The sequence below is a fragment of the Mytilus trossulus genome, unplaced genomic scaffold (genome assembly GCF_036588685.1).
Source record: "Mytilus trossulus isolate FHL-02 unplaced genomic scaffold, PNRI_Mtr1.1.1.hap1 h1tg000234l__unscaffolded, whole genome shotgun sequence".
Classification (NCBI taxonomy): domain Eukaryota; kingdom Metazoa; phylum Mollusca; class Bivalvia; order Mytilida; family Mytilidae; genus Mytilus; species Mytilus trossulus.
The window spans coordinates 603,658-620,256 of NW_026963315.1; the positions used below are offsets into that span (position 1 = coordinate 603,658).

The window sequence follows — 16,599 nt, forward strand, 5'->3', positions numbered from 1 at the left end:
ATGTGTTTTGGGTTCTAATTTAATTTGAAATCCCTTAATACCAGTATCTTGTCTTATTCTACATGCGAGAATTTCTACTGCTATTGTGAAAATTAGAGAACTGCATGGACACCCTTGTCGTATCCCACGATATACATTGTAGGTTTCTGAAATCCAACCATTATTTAGCATACAGCCTTTAATATTTTTATATAATGTTTTAACCCATTTAATAAATGAGTTTGGGAGACCAAATTTTGTAAGGGCTTCATACACAAAGTCCCATTCTAGTGAATCAAAAGCTTTTGAAAAATCAATAAAAAGTAATGCACCATCAATTTGAAAGGTTTCAGCATAATCAATAATGTCTTGGATTTGGCGTATATTAAAACCAATATATCTATTTTTGATATAACCATTTTGATCCCCATGAATTATTTTTAACAGTATTGGTTTTAAACGTTGAGCTATTGCATATGCAATGAGTTTAGTATCTACATTTAGTAGTGTAATTGGTCTATAGTTATCCAGTGACAAAGGGTCTTTTTTTTTGTAAATTAAGGATATTATACCTATTTTTTGTATGGTTGTTAGTTCTCCTTCTTCATAGCATTTGTTAAAAACTTCAACAGTAAATTCTTTTAGATTATTCCAAAAAGTGCGATAAAATTCTACACTTAGCCCATCTATTCCTGGAGATTTATTTAATTTCATTTGAAATATTGCCTTAGTGCATTCTTCTACTGTTAAAGGGCCCCCAAGGATTCACTTTCTATTTCTGATAGTTTGTGATCAATGTTGGTTTCATTTATGTAATTTTTTATATCTTTTAAATTTGGAGAAGTGCTTTTATATAGATTTTCATAGTATGATCTTTCTATGTTTAGAATTTCTGAGTGTTCTGTAACTATTTTCCCATCTTTATTTTTAAGCGCTGTGATACTCTTTTTGGTTTGTCTTGATTTTTCAAGGCCCAGGAAGAATTTAGTGTTTTTCTCTCCTTCTTCTAACCATTGTACTCGGGATCTTATTTGTGCACCTTTAACTTTATTTAGGTAGAGGTTTTCAAGTTTTTCTTCCATGGTTTTAATTTCTTTTTCCATAGTTGGGCTTACATATGTTTTTTCATTTAATTTTCTTAATTTTGTTTCTAAATTTTTTATATCATTTTTATTTTCAGATGATCTTTGTTTGCAGTAAGTAAGAGTTGCGGTTCTTACCTCTGATTTAAACATATCCCAAAGTGTTTTCAAATTTTTGGTGAGTATTTGTTTTTTATAGTTTTCGATTAATTTATTTATGAGATCAATATAATTTTGCTCTTTAAGTATACTATTATCTATTTTAAAGAATCCCCTGCCTCTTTCTTCCGAATTTTGTCTTACTTGTAAAGAAATGGCTTGGTGATCAGTATATGATATCATTGCAGGTCGAATATCTGCTTTCATAACATGCGGTCTTATATCAGGACTTATTAAAAAGAAGTCAATTCTACTGGCTATTTTTGTATCATTTTTCCTTCTCGATGTGAATTGACTTGTATTTGGATGAAGTTCTCTCCATATATCTGTTAAATTATTTTTCTTTTAATATTATTTTTTTTTAAACTATTCACTGGTTTGTAGTTTCGTGAGATATTATTAGTTTTTTTATCATTAATTGATAGGGTTTCATTCATGTCACCTCCAAGTATAAAAATACCCAAGCGGTTGTTTTCAATTATATTTTGGACCTTTTTGAAAAATTTGTTTCTGTTTTTGTGTTGATTTGGAGCATATACATTTATTAAAGTAAAAATGTTTTCATTTATTTCTATGTTAATCAAAATTATTCTGCCTTCTGTATCTTTTATCTCATTTATTGTCTTACATTTTAAATTATTTTTCACATAGATTGATACCCCTTTTGATTGTGTGTTACCATAACTATGGAACATTTTGCCATCAAACTCATTATTTATTGTTTTTTCATTTTTTTTCTATAAAATGTGACTCTTGCATGAAAAGAATATTACATTTTTGATTTTTTGTCCATAATTGTAATCTTTCTCTTTTCTGTTTTTGGCCTAAACCTTGACAGTTTAGTGATATTATATGTAGATTTTCACCCATTGTTAAATTTTGAATTTAGATGTTTTGTTAACATAAATGCAAAAAGAAGATATATTTGTTTCATCTGATATTTACAACATATTTTCATTAGTTTGATTTTATGATTACTATAAAAACAATGGTACACAATTATGTGTGAGATGAGTGCATATAATAAATAGAATATAAACACAAACTTGACAGTGTACATGAATGTAAATAAAACATTACACAAATAAATATAAGCATGCATGCATGTAATTGAATATATATTTTTATTTACTTGGTCAATATATACATTAGATTTTTCTTTTGCTACTTCAACATATTTTGAGACTATAAACATGATATATAAACACTGAAAAAACAGAAATATTTTATTCATAACATGTGTTTTAATTTTATGGTTATTTATTTTTAGATCTGATGTTTTGGCAGAAGTATGAAATTTTTGGACCATGTACATAGTGTGGAAATTAACAATCAATTTAGAAGCAATCGGAATGTTTATATTTAGCAAAATCGGTACTTGTGAATATCTACATGATCTATGAAGGAACATATTTGCTGATAATCTGGGACTTGCAAAGGATGGATGGATGTATTTTTCATGTGGATTAAAATTTACCTTTGAAGTATTCCTAATATGTGGATTAAATAAGATATCCAAATCTTTTTAATGTGAAATGGAAAAGGACAAAGTATGAATTCTAATATGTGAATTAAAACTGATGGATAATTTGTTATAGAGCAAGCATATATCATGGAGAGTTTATATCTGTTAACTATAAAAATCAACAGAAAAAGTGATTTTAAACTTATGTGATTTAATGAATTGGTTTTTATCAAAGATATTTTCTTTATGAACTTTAATTTTGTTGAATTTCTCTTATTCATTTTATCTTTATTTCTACTTCGAGCAGCTAGTGTTTTCCTTTTACACAGTTCAAGTATATGTGTAATTATTGTGTTTATTTCATTTATCATGTTTATATGATTCTTTATTATGTTTATACAAGTAAAAAGCATCATAATAAATTTTATTATCAAAACAGCTTTCCGTATATATTTATTTATACCTGCAAATATTTTTTTTGTGGTAATTTCATCACAACTTGACTTGTTCCAATATGTTATTTGGTGAATAGCATATTCAGAATAGAGACATTTATATATTGATATTAATATGTCTTATACACAATTTATTACATATATATACATTATCCTTTATATTTCTTGTAATACTATTTTCAAGGTGTATATAATCTGAAATTATATCACACTCTGACTTATTTTTTTTCTTATTTTTTTCTTGACTAAAAACAAAAATAGACAAACAAATGAAAAATATAATACAGTATTTACAATAATTCATAGGTGTATTTTATATTTGGACAATTTGTGTGTTTGGATCATTATGTGTTATGGTCAGATGTCCTTGGTTTTGATGAGCCAATCTCACGGTCATGTAACTTATCAGTTGGTGTGGTGGCGGAACGTTTGGATGATTTCTGCTGAGGGGTTGTCATGGTTGTCCCGAGGTACTTATCTAGTGGACCATAAGTTGTTGCTGGTGATTTGGATGTTTTTTTCTTTTTCTTTTTTTTTTTCATGCATTGTTCAGGATGCTGTTGATCTGTTTCATCAGACTTCAGTTCAGATGGATTTTGGTCTGGTACATTTGTGTTGTTTGTATCTGTGGGAAGTTCAGCATTTTTGCTGATGTCCTCAGTATGTGTTATGTCTAATAAGTTTTCGGTAGATTGTAATAGAACAATCTCCTCACCTTTCTCAGATTCAGATTCACTTGCTTCATCTGACTCTTCGGACGACACATCTGAGTCAGCTTGACTGTTCTTATCAAACTCAGCTGTGCAGTCTTTAGAGATATGACCATTTGTACCGCACGTCTTGCACTTCCAGTCATTGTTACATTCTGATTTTTTATGACCTTTTTGCAGGCATTTGGTACATTCAATTTCAGCATTTTGGTTTGTTTGACCCTTGTAGAAAATTAGTCCACGGTATTTGCCAATTTTGACATTTCTTGGAATTGTGATATCGAAGGGTTCGACATAAAAGATCCTGTAGCCTGTTTGACAATTTGTCACGAACCCATCAATCCGAAGTCTCTCTCTTTGGTAATTAAGAACTTCGAGGTGCCAATTTTGCAGGTATCTAATTAATTGTCCATCATCAGCGGATAATGGAATATTCTTTATTCTAATTCGAACTGTGGTTGGGCTTTCTTTCTCAACATATTTAGGGTTTCTTGGGTAAACCTCGATGCGTTTTTTTCGAACTGTGATGGAGCTTACCACAAGAGTTTCCCTGTCTTCTTCACTGTCTGGATATATACGCCATACCCCTCCAATGACTCTAAATGGTTAGCAGGTATTGTGAGATCAATACATTTGAATAACTCGGTATGTGTAAGAGAATTGTTTTTATCAGGTAATGTATTAAACTCATGTATATTTCAAAACATAAAATATAGGTAAAATATTTAATATGGGATATTAGTTAAAAATGTTTTGGTCGTTTGTCAATATAAGTTAACAAATCATTGTTATTATGTATATATATGCAACCCGACTTTAAATAAAGATTACTTTACTTTACTTTACTTTACAGGCCATTTAGGAAATGTTTGTGCCGTCGCAGTAACAGAATTAAGGGCATTTTCAGCAAGTTATAGTACTTTTTAAAATATGTATATAAACAAACTATCAATCTGTTTAGAGAGATACTGATGCATGCCGTTTACAATGTTAACTGATACACTTATTCAGTCTAAGAAGACCTGTTTACTGCTTTCAAAACATTACTTATATAATTATTTACAAGTTTATATTTTAAATTTTAACAGACTAAAAACAGTCGGAAGACGCCTCAATAATTTCTGAGGAAGAGAGGACAAGGAGTGATCTTTACAAAAAAAAGCATGCTTGCAAATACTGTATAAGATTGTTTGACACGTGATAGTAAAGCAGCACTGTAGGGGGCGTTCTAGGTAAACACAACAACCGCATTGTTCTTGAATCCTTACAAATTTGATAGATTCGATATTTTTGCAATTAATTATTATATGATAGTATTAGAATATAACCTTCTCAGTCAGCCATAAAACATTTAGAAATTGTGGAGAAAGAGACCAAAATTGTAACATACCTGATAATATGATCTCAACAATAAATTCATTACATCCTTCTTCGTTACAAGCTTTGATTGTGTAGTTAGTAAAATCGTCATCTTTATCCAATATCATCTGAAATGTTACTTTTATTCCAGATACGGTTATATTCACATTGTGGGAAAGTTCATGCGTAAGAATTAGCTGCTGGTTTGCAGATATATTTAAAGACTCATTTAGTTTTGAAATATATGTTTGTATCCTGCCAAACTTATTGTACAAAATCACCGTCAAATTAATCTTCTGACCGTATCGTCCATCTTGTACTTCATTGTTTGAACTCACAAATATTGGTGGGACTAAAATAAAAATGTGTTTTAGCCATGTGTTGTCTTGTTTCTTTTAAATATAAAAAATACCCTTTTAAATGTTGAGTAGCTCTTGCTTTTTTACGATATTCTGATTTGTTTTATGTTTTTCAAGTCCTTTATCAATGAATTATCTTGTTTTAGAGTCGTAAGGTTGTTATTTCTGTTAAATAAACAGTATAATAGCTCAAAACTTATTTGTTACGTTATTAGATATAGGAAGATGTGGTGTGAGTGCCAATGAGACAACTCTCCATCCAAATAACAATTTAAAAAAGTAAACCATTATAGGTCAATGTACGGCCTTCAACACGGAGCCTTGGCTCACACTGAACAACAAGCTATAAAGGGCCCCAAAATTACTAGTGTAAAACCATTCAAACGGGAAAACCAATGGTCTAATCTATATAAAAACGTTTGTTTTTATTTTGTGTAATGTATATTTCAATTTATCGCGTCAAGAGCATGCCAATACAAAATACAGTAAATATATGTACGTTGTAATAGTAGAAATTCCTGGTGTTTGGACATTTAAAAATGAATCGCAAACGTGTACATGTACCATTACCTTTAAAACGTGTAACGCAATAAAAGTGATTTTTACATGTACCCAATTTTGTTAAAACGTCTGTGCTGTAAAAACATTATTTGCATTAATACAAATATGAAAATAGGTGAAGGCATTATCAAAGTCAGATAAAATAAAATTGACAGTGTCCCTGTGTCCTTGTTTACTGTAAATACGAAACAATACTCAATGGACTTCCTACAAAATGGTTAACTCACAATTGCATAAGTTGATTATTAAATCGTTGTTAAAACAATAACAGTAACATAAGAACAGTTTGTGTCAGCGTGGAGATAACAATACGTTATACCATATGTTTTGTCTGCATACAAGGAAGCTATTAAATCAAGAGTTCTAAATGGTGTAGTTGAAATAATCCCTTTGTTATTTTACGGACGCCATCACGAAATGGTCAACCGTTATAAAATATCCATTTCATAAAAGATAGCAGATATGTTCATAGTGTTGTAACTGCTATCCTGTCCGCTTTTCACGATATATGTAATCTAACGAATTATATTTATAATGGGTTTGTTTTGCATGAGCCTCACGCTTACACTTCTGGAGCACTTTAGATAACCCTTAATTTTTGGTGAGGTTAATGTTCCTTAGTCTTTAGTTTTCTTCGTTATGTTTTTAGCACTATTGTTTGTCTGTTGGTCTTTTTTCGTTTTTATCCATAGCGTTGTCAGTTTAGTTTTCAACTTTTGAATTGGTATTTCCCTCTGGTATCTTTAGCCTTTTTTCAATATACATGATATATGTAGCAGGATTTGGATAACATTAGATCACATAATATCCCCCCGGTTTTTTAGTATTGGTGTTGCTGAGTCTTTAGATTTCTATGTTACGGTTTGCATACTGTTGGTCGTTTATCGCTTTATAACCATGGCATTTCCACTTTATTTTCGACTTTGTTATGTCTCGCCTCTTTTTTGTGCTATACAGATATAAAACATACAATTTCTCCAATACAATATATTTTCAACTAGAGTTTATATTTCACCTTTATTGTTGATGAGAATAGACCCTTTCTGTGCTAATCTCCTTTTTGCTCCAATCATACCGTTCGTTGCTTGACACGTATAAATACCATCATTTTCGTACGAATTGTCTTTACTATTTAATTCTGAAAAAGTTAATTTACCGCCTTCAAAACTCCGAATATATTCATTAAATTCAGAACGATGTTCCCAAAGGTTAACAGTGTAGTTATCAGGCTCCCCTCCTTTAGCTTTACAATCGATCGTTAATTGGTTCTCAAAATTAGTATATGTTACTTCCATAACCACAGGATCTATAAAAAAATGATAAAGAATCGTCAACGGAAGCATCATCCGAAAATGAATACCTTATAAAATAATGATAACAAAGACTAGTTATGGTTCAATGTCAATATTAATTTGTTTCTTTAGTACAATATTGTATATAAACTCATCACAGATAAATGTACCAGGATACAAATGAAGCATTTACACCAAACGTTCGTTTCGTCTACCAAAGACTCATCAGTGACGCCCGAATAAAAAAAAGTTGAAAATGCCAAAAAAAGAACAATAAGAGAAAAATCACAAAAATACTGAACTCCAAGGAAAATTCAAAACAGAAAGTCCCTAATCAAATGGCTAATTAAATGATAAAACACATCAAACAAATAGTACAGACATTTACAAATGTAGAAAATAGTGGATTAAACCTGGTTTTATAGCGCTAAACCTCTCACTTGTACGACAGTCGCATCAACTTTCATTTTATTGACAAGGATGCGTGAACAAAATGTCACAAATAGGGGTACAGCAACAACACACCCAACAAAACACTGGGGGTGATTTCAGATGCTGCTCCACATGTGGCACCTGTCGTGTTACTCGTGTTATTACAAAGCCGGAAAATAGTCTAACTCTGTAGATCACATTCGTGAACAAGGAATGGGATTGTAGTTTAGACATAAGAAACATATCCGATATCATATGCATGTATATGGGATATTTCATAACAGACAACCAACTCGTGATGGCGTCCGTGAAATCTCTTTTGTCGTAAAGTTTTGTTTTCAACCGATCCTTATAGTCAATTTCTAGATATAAGTCCGAATCAAATGGCAAAATTAAAAGCTCAAACACATCAAACGAATGGATAATAACTGTCGTATTACTGACTTGATACAGACATTTTGTTATGAAGTTGAAGAGCATTGAGGATAAAAAAAAATCCTAAAGGTTTTGCCAAATACAGATAAGGTAATTTATTCCAGAAGTAGAAAAGTCTAAGTATTTCAAAAATTAAAGCTTTGTCAACAGCTAATTCATTAGTATGACCATATAAATAATATCAGCAAATATTAACATTCTCGGTGCACCCTGTCTTACTTACTGTGGAGTTCAGTTCAGTTAGATTTCCGCAGTTTTGGTTAAACGTTGCATTGTGTATCGGGACGAATCTATCAGAATTGAAAAATGGAAGATTGATGTAACCTTTAATGTTCGCGTAGATTATATGGTTCAAATCGGAGATGTGGTACGATTGCAAATTCACATTTTTTAATGTAAGTAGTTATAGGAAACCGTATGTCCTTAGACCTATTCTGATTCATCATTACTTTGCGCAACATTGACACTCAAACTCATGACGACGAAATGATAATTTATTTTACATTACACTTTCATGAATATTTGTTTACGAAACACTAAATCGAAAACTAAAGACTGAATAACATGAATGCAGCTAAATACGGAGGGAAATCACATCGGAAGATGAAATACTAAGTCCACTAATGGACGGAACCTGGCAAGTTACTCATAGTTAAATGTAAACTTATACGGTAAAGTCACAATGTCAGTAAAGATGATACGATTGTAATCACGACGAATAAGACATGTGTAAGGTTATCTGTGATAGGCATTGATAAAGATATGCTCTAAAGGTTACCCATCTTAAGCTTTTTATGGCTGCCATAAAATTGTCGAAGGGAGAACTTTAACTTTACCTCTGTATTCTTGGTTTGGTAACACAAGTAGAATATCGTGTTAAATTGGATATATGCATTTCATATGTAAGCGCTTTCGAAATGCTGCTACAAACACAGCGGCATACTTTTATCAACATTTAAGCATCTGTTGAGACGTAAAGTTTTGTTTTCGAACTAGCCTCTATGTCAAATAATAAATGTAGTTCAGACAAAATGTATCTGTGGTATCCTGTATTTCTTGTTTAGGAATATAGATTAAATTTAGTCATCACATGTTTAATTATTCAGTAAGAATACATCAGCTATATTAGAGTAACGGGAATTTAACAAAAGTAATAGCTAATTGTCATTCTTCTTGAGAAGCGTCTGAGTTAAGCTACAAGTGGGAAAGAAGAGAAGCATATTTCGTACCCATTGGAATGTCTATTGTTTGTTGTATCACTTGTCTTTCGACTTATCCTGATCCCAATGATATTTTTATATGTAACCCTTTGCACTCTTTATGCTGTTTGCAAACATACAAATGTACTTGCGCTTTATTGACGAATAACTGTTTATAGTGTAATCATGCTAATTGTCGTGGAACTCGTGGGTTAAGGCGAACCACTGGATTTAATGTTTAACGAAGTACACATTTTCTGTAGATTTGAATGCAGACTTTGGCAAACCACAATGATATAATTGTTTTTCAATCCAAAAACATGGGTACCCAAACAAATATATGTATCCACAGTTTATAAAAGACGCTGAAAAATTTCATATATATTTGCATTACAAAATGTTTTCTCTATACAAATACTCACTCCTTATTTGCACATGGTAGGTGTCTATATAGATATTTCCATTTTTCCAATATTCACATTTGTAGGTTCCTTCATCATGATTCGAAAAATTACGAATAATGAGGTTACATTCACCGCTTTTGTAATCACCAACGATGTCAATGTTTGAGTTCATCAGTTTTGGATTGAGTAAAAGTCCTTCTGTATATGGTATGTAAGGTTCATCTATTGCATCTATTTCTCTTGCTGTAACTCTTGGGTATTTCAGGACTCGCCAAGAACTTTCGTTCTTATTAAAACATGTGCAGTTAAGGATAACAGTTTCATTTCTGCCAACGAAAATTCTTCTGTCAGTGGAAAACGACTGTTGTCCTATGATATAGATGTAAAAAAAAAGTATTAATAGAAACCCAAACATGCTGCAGTTGTTAGATAAAAAAAATATATATTTTTTTTAATTCTTATGTTTTATTTAAGAATTTTATGGAATCATTCTATCATTAATAACATAAACGGTGCCAATGTGGGAGCATGTGGACACATAATGTCTTTTTGGCTATAATTGAGGCCACAGTATATCTGAATATTTAAAATCAAATAAAATATTGAAGAGCGGATCAAACCAAAAAGGTTTAAAATATAATAGCCAAATTTCAGACAAGTAATCAGAGCTCTGCATGAAAGAGATATTGTCCTTAATTCAAATAATTTACAAAACCCCAATCAATTTTAATAAAACATTTTCCGTGGTTCAAGTGGCGTACTAAGTTATAATCCTGGTACCTTTGATAACTATTTACACCACTGGGTCGATGCCACTGCTGGTGCACGTTTCGTCCCCGAGGGTATCACCAGCCGAGCAGTCAACACTTCGGTGTTGACATGAATATCACTAATGTGGTCATTTTTTATAAATTTCCTGTGTACAAAACTTTGAATTTTTCGAAAAACCAAGGATTTGTATAGTTAGATTTTTTTTTTATCCCAAGAATAGAATACCTTAGCCGTATTTGGCGTACTAAATTATAATCCTTGTACCTTTGATAACTATCAGTATCATATATTACAGGTTACTGGACTGGTGATACTCTTGAGGACTAAAATTCCTCCAACAGAGGTATCAAACTACTGGTAGTATTAACATACAATGTACAAATTTTGATGTACCAGATGCGCTTCTCGACAAATAAATGTCTCTTCAGTGATGCTTAGGGACATAATAAATAGGAATGTCGAAACTTTGTTACATGTAAATATAGAACAGAGGATCAAACAAGAAAGTACCTTAAATATTAGTACACATTATGTTTCAAATTTTCGCGTATAACTGTACATCCGCATACAGGTGCAATCTAAAAGGATCTGCCATATCGTCAAACATCGACCACAGTATGTATCAGAAAGATAACAGTTACATTAGTCATTACAAAAATGAAATTTTCGTTTTACTGAAAGGTGGCGTTCACTCATCTATTTATTTTCTCCTTATGCTTTGTTTTACTGTGAAAACATAGATATAGGCAAAGGAGCCTAATGTTCGGTGGTTGTTGTTTGTTGTAGGTGTGTTTCATATGTGTTTCTCGTTTCTATATAGATAAGGCTGTTGGTTTACTTGATTGCATTGTTTTATACTAGTCATTGTTGCAGCCTTTATAGAAGGCTTTTCGACGAATGCATGCTCCGTGTTGCAGACCGTACTTCGACCTTTATACATTGTGACTGGCATATAGAGTTGTCTGATACATGTCATACATCTTCTTACTTATTTATTAAAGAACATATTACTGGTATTTAAATTTAATCACAAGGATAAATGATTGATTGATTGATTAATTGTTAGTGTTTTAATGCCACGTTTGGGCTATTTCGTCAGTTTGGAAATAACCACTGACCTTCGATAGGAAAACTGGCATTCTTAGTCAAGTAGATCGGAGTCGAGTGCACCCGCACGAGCATGGTTCGGACTCACAACCTCAATGTTGACTTACTAGTGATTACAGTAGTAAAACTTCTATTTTTTCTTGGACCACTTGGGCCAGTTGGCTACCGAGGCCCCTGTATATACCATTGATAGATCTGCTTATGTCCTTGTATTATTTCATCGGTACATGCGTCATGACAAATTACGCAATGGAGAATTTGTGTAGTGCATCATGATCAGAAACACTTTTCCATTTAGGACATAGTTGTATGTCTTTTAGGTTAAAAATGCCTTCTATATACCAGCATTGATTATTTGGAATATCTTCAAAATTTCACTTCTTGTTACTACATTTGTATAAACTTCTTAATTTACGTGTATTATTAAAACCGTTTTTTTTTTCAAAAGTGATTATTTTCGAAGGGTTAAATTTATCGCAGTGGTGTCTTGCCATGGCTTTGTTTGGACTTGTTTGTTTGCATTTTTGCCTTGAATGTTTTTCCCTAATATTTTATTTACTGCATTTGCATTCAGATATCGCAGATCAAATTTATTCGTTCATAGTGTATACATTTACGTTTTGTGATTGAGTTTTGCCTGCCAATTGATATTTTGTCGTGCGTTTTTCTATGATGTGATGTTATGTTATTGTTTCAGGAAAAAGGAGAAGGTTTGGTACCATTTAAACGTTTAATCCCGCTGCAAATGTGTGCACCTGTCCTAAGTCCTAAGTCCGCAATCTGATGTACAGTAGTTGTCGTTTGTTTATGTAATTATAAGTGTTTCTCGTTTTTTTATATAGATTAGACCGTTGGTTTTCCCGTTTGAATGGTTTTACACTAGTAATTTTGGGGCCCTTTATAGCTTGTTGTTTGGTGTGAGCCAAGGCTCCGTGTTGAAGGCCGTACATTGACCTATAATGGTTTACTTTTTTAAATTGTTATTTGAATGGAGAGTTGTCTCATTGGCACTCACACCACATCTTCCTATATCTACTTACCTAGTGAATAAAATACACATATCATCAATAATTTGAAAACACTGGTATAAAGCAACTTCAGAATACTGCTGTAAATATTCATACCTGTAAAAAGGTAAATAATTATTACTAAACCGATAGAATTTCTCGCTACATTGAAGACCTGTTGACGACCTTTTTTTTTTATTTGGTCGGGTTGTTGTCTCTTTGACACATTCCCCATTTCCATTCTCAATTTTATGTTTTGTGATTGCGGATAGTATTAATTAGACAGACTTTAAACAGCGTTTGTTCTATAATATGTGTTTGGTTTTTTTCAAAGAGGTTATTAAAGGTAAAGGAGTTCTTAAGGTTTTGATACATTGAAAACGAACTATTATGGTTTGTATTCTGAATTCAAGATATAATTCAATCCAACCAATGCATTTTTGCGCCTGTCCCAAGTCAGGAGCCTCTGGCCTTTGTTAGTCTTGTATTATTTTAATTTTGGTTTCTTGTGTACAATTTGGAAATTAGTATGGCGTTCATTATCACTGAACTAGTATATATTTGTTTAGGGGCCAGCAGAAGGACGCCTCCGGTGCGGGAATTTCTCGCTACATTGAAGACCTGTTGGTGACCTTCTGCTGTTTTTTTCTTTGGTCGGGTTGCTGTCTCTTTGAAACTTTCCCCATTTCCATTCTCAACTTTATTGTCCAAATAAATGTCTTTGATCTTTTTTTTAAATATTATAGTGTTTGAACACACAAAAGCCTTTGCTAATACAATGTAGCATACGAACATTTTTTTAAAAATTTATTTATCTAATTTTTACTAACTGCAAGTTTCGTTTTGATACATTTGTAGTACATGTAATAAGTACAATAAAAATGAAATTAAAAAAGTTATAAGAGGTAATGTTTTTGCTCAAGTTCTTAAATAAGGTCGTTGAAATTTTAATTTTGAATAAAAAATTATGCTCTAAAAATATTACTTCATATGTTTTTTAGTTTGAACAATTGGTACAAAATCGTATATATAAAGTACAAAATGTTAATTGAGGGAAAACGTTATTCGACAGTTGAGCAGCATGAACCACTTTCAAAACCGAAGGTTAACCCGGTTGCTCCTGTTTTTTTTCTCTGATTAAACATCAGAACTTATTTTATATTTTTCTCAAAATTTGTATTTACTACAACTCATCAGAAACATCAGGAGATCAAAGCCGTATAATAATTTAAGTTAAAACTACATGTACATGTATCCGAGTACGACGGTTCTAAAATGGTTCAGGAAAGTACATTGTACACTATAGTAGTGTTGACCTACCTTGGTAAACATGTGTATATATAGAAACTATTAAGTTTCTTGGTTTTTCCTAAGTATATTTGTTATACAATTGATTTCTTTTCACCTATTGCACAACCAATATCACTATCTATACATATTCAATTGCATGTTTGATTGTTGGTTTTGAACGCCAGTTTCTTGTCAGTTTTTATTGTTGGAGTCTTACGAACCTGTTACATGTCGTGACACAGTGGATAAACTACCAAGACCAATCTACGGGGCGCCGAATGGGACTCTTGTGGTTTTGTACTCAAAATTCAATTTTGTACGGACAAAAGTGACGTTTGTTCAACAAAAATGAGTTCAGTTTAACAAAATTTGTATCATACTACAAATTTAAAATTTTGTCATACAAAATTATCTATCAGCCGACAAAAGTCACTTTTGTCATGACAAAATTCATTTTTGTTACACAGAATTGACTTTTGTTACCTAATTTGAAAATTGAGCGACAAAAGTCAATTTTGTATTCAAATTAGTTTAGTTTGGTTTCTGTGAACTAATTTGCATACAAAATCGACTTTTGTTACACAAAATTGACTTTTGTTACACAAAATTGACTTTTGTGAGACAAATTTTACAAAATTAATCAATGTGATCAACAAAATTGACAAAATTGACTTTTGTGAGACAAAATTGACCAATGTGAGACAAAAATGACTTTTGTCTCAACAAAATTGACAAAATTGAATTTTGTCTCAACAAAATTGACAAAATTGACTTTTATGACACAAAATTGACCAATGTGATCAACAAAATTGACAAAATTGACTTTTGTGAGACAAAATTGACCAATGTGAGACAAAAATGACTTTTGTCTCAACAAAATAGACAAAATTGACAAAATTGACTTTTGTGAGACAAAATTAACCAATGTGATCAACAAAATTGACAAAATTGACTTTTGTGAGACAAAATTGACCAATGTCAGACAAAATTGACAAAATTGACTTTTGTGAGACAAAATTGACCAATGTCAGACAAAATTGACTTTTGTCTCAACAAAATTGAATTTTGTCTCAACAAAATTGAATTTTGTCTCAACAAAAATAATTTTGTCTCACAAAATTGAATTTTGTCTCACAAAAGTCAATTTTGTCTCACAAAAGTCAATTTTGTCTCACAAAAGTCAATTTTGTCTCACAAAAGTTAATTTTGTTTCACAAAAGTCAATTTTGTTTCACTAAAGTCAATTTTGTTTCACAAAAGTCAATTTTGTCTCACAAAATTGAATCTTACCTCACACAATTGACTTTTGTGATTTAATTTCCATATCAGGTAACAAAAGTCAATTTTGTATGCAAATATGTTTATATTTGCATACCTTTTAGACAAAATTGACTTTTGTCATGACAAATATGAATTTTGTCTACAAAAATTAATTTTGTCATGACAAAAATGAATTTTGTCATGACAAAAATGAATTTTGTCCACACAAATGAATTTTGTCATCACAAAATTGAAGTTCTCACAAAACAAGTCTGTAGCACATAGTTTTGTAAGACAAAAATGATTTTGTTATGACAGAATTGAATTTTGTACAAAACCACAAGAGTCCCATTCGGCGCCCCGTACAATCAGCCACCGAAACCCTTATTTAATTAGGAAGATAGTATATCTTTTGAAATTAAACATATACAACATTCAAGAATTGTCCAATATTATGAATTTTGTATATTGAACTTTTTTAAAAATACATATCTTCTAAAATATGTATGCTGTTATAGGTTCTTTGAGTTGGTTAATTGTAAGTGCTTTGATATAAGAAGATGCGGTATGAGTGGAATTGAGACAAATCTCAATCCAAGTCAAAATGTGTAAAAGTAAAAGCTTGCTCATCTTGTTTTTCATTATTTGTACCTCACAGTTGACCTTATGTATACGTATGTCCTTTTAATTGCCACTTTATCCTCAGTTTATGCGAAAAAAAATGTTAATATATTTATAAAGTGGTCTTAATTTGTTTTCAATTGGACTTGAACAATAATCTAAACGGTTCGATTTGATGAAGAAAAGTATATTTACCCCAAGTTTCAATGTGTAATTCCAAATGCTGAAATCTATTTGTTCACATATTAGGATGTTGAAAACAACTTATTATTGTTTATCAAATTGTCAATAAAACTTGACAAATAAGGAAATTATATTTAAATAATGTAACAAAACAAAATCAATTAAAAATTCTTATTTGTTAAAAGTTAGACAAGTAGGTTCAAAATTTAATATTTCCTGACGAATTTGTGTAAATGTTAACCATTGGTTTGCTTTTAAGTTAATTGTTTTGCGATGTTCAAAAGGGTGCAAGTGGAAATTATTTGAAATATAATTCTGAAACGTATGACGAAATTTTACGAACGATAATTTGTCGTTCCTTATTTTCCCCTTTCATTGAAATATTAGAATCCAAAACAAGAGTTTTGACCAATATCATTAAATATAAGTGTCCCGGAACAGTTTAAGAATACAAAAAAAAGCTATGTGT

The 16,599-nt window shown here is 31.2% G+C and overlaps 1 protein-coding gene across 1 annotated transcript; it reads right to left on the reverse strand.

Annotated features, from left to right (window-relative positions):
* Nucleotides 1-3,484: 3,484 nt before the first annotated feature.
* Nucleotides 3,485-16,231, reverse strand: LOC134701226 (uncharacterized). Its single transcript, XM_063562358.1, has 6 exons — nt 16,143-16,231; nt 12,810-12,893; nt 9,910-10,260; nt 7,145-7,435; nt 5,241-5,561; nt 3,485-4,020 (listed from the first exon to the last, which is right to left on the reverse strand). Exons 2-6 carry the CDS (start codon nt 12,889-12,891, stop codon nt 3,485-3,487), a joined length of 1,581 nt encoding a protein of 526 aa, XP_063418428.1. The 5' UTR covers nt 12,892-12,893; nt 16,143-16,231.
* Between the last annotated feature and the right edge of the window lie 368 nt (nt 16,232-16,599).

Bases quoted from the DNA above. Each gene is read 5' to 3' on its own strand.
- LOC134701226 (XM_063562358.1), bottom strand. From the start codon at position 12,891: ATGAATATTTACAGCAGTATTCTGAAGTTGCTTTATACCAGTGTTTTC. The intron at 7,436-9,909 runs GTGAGTATTTGT...ATTTTTTTATAG, and splicing joins CTACCATGTGCAAATAAGGA to ATCCTGTGGTTATGGAAGTA. The intron at 5,562-7,144 runs GTGAAATATAAA...TTTTTATTTTAG, and splicing joins TATTCTCATCAACAATAAAG to TCCCACCAATATTTGTGAGT.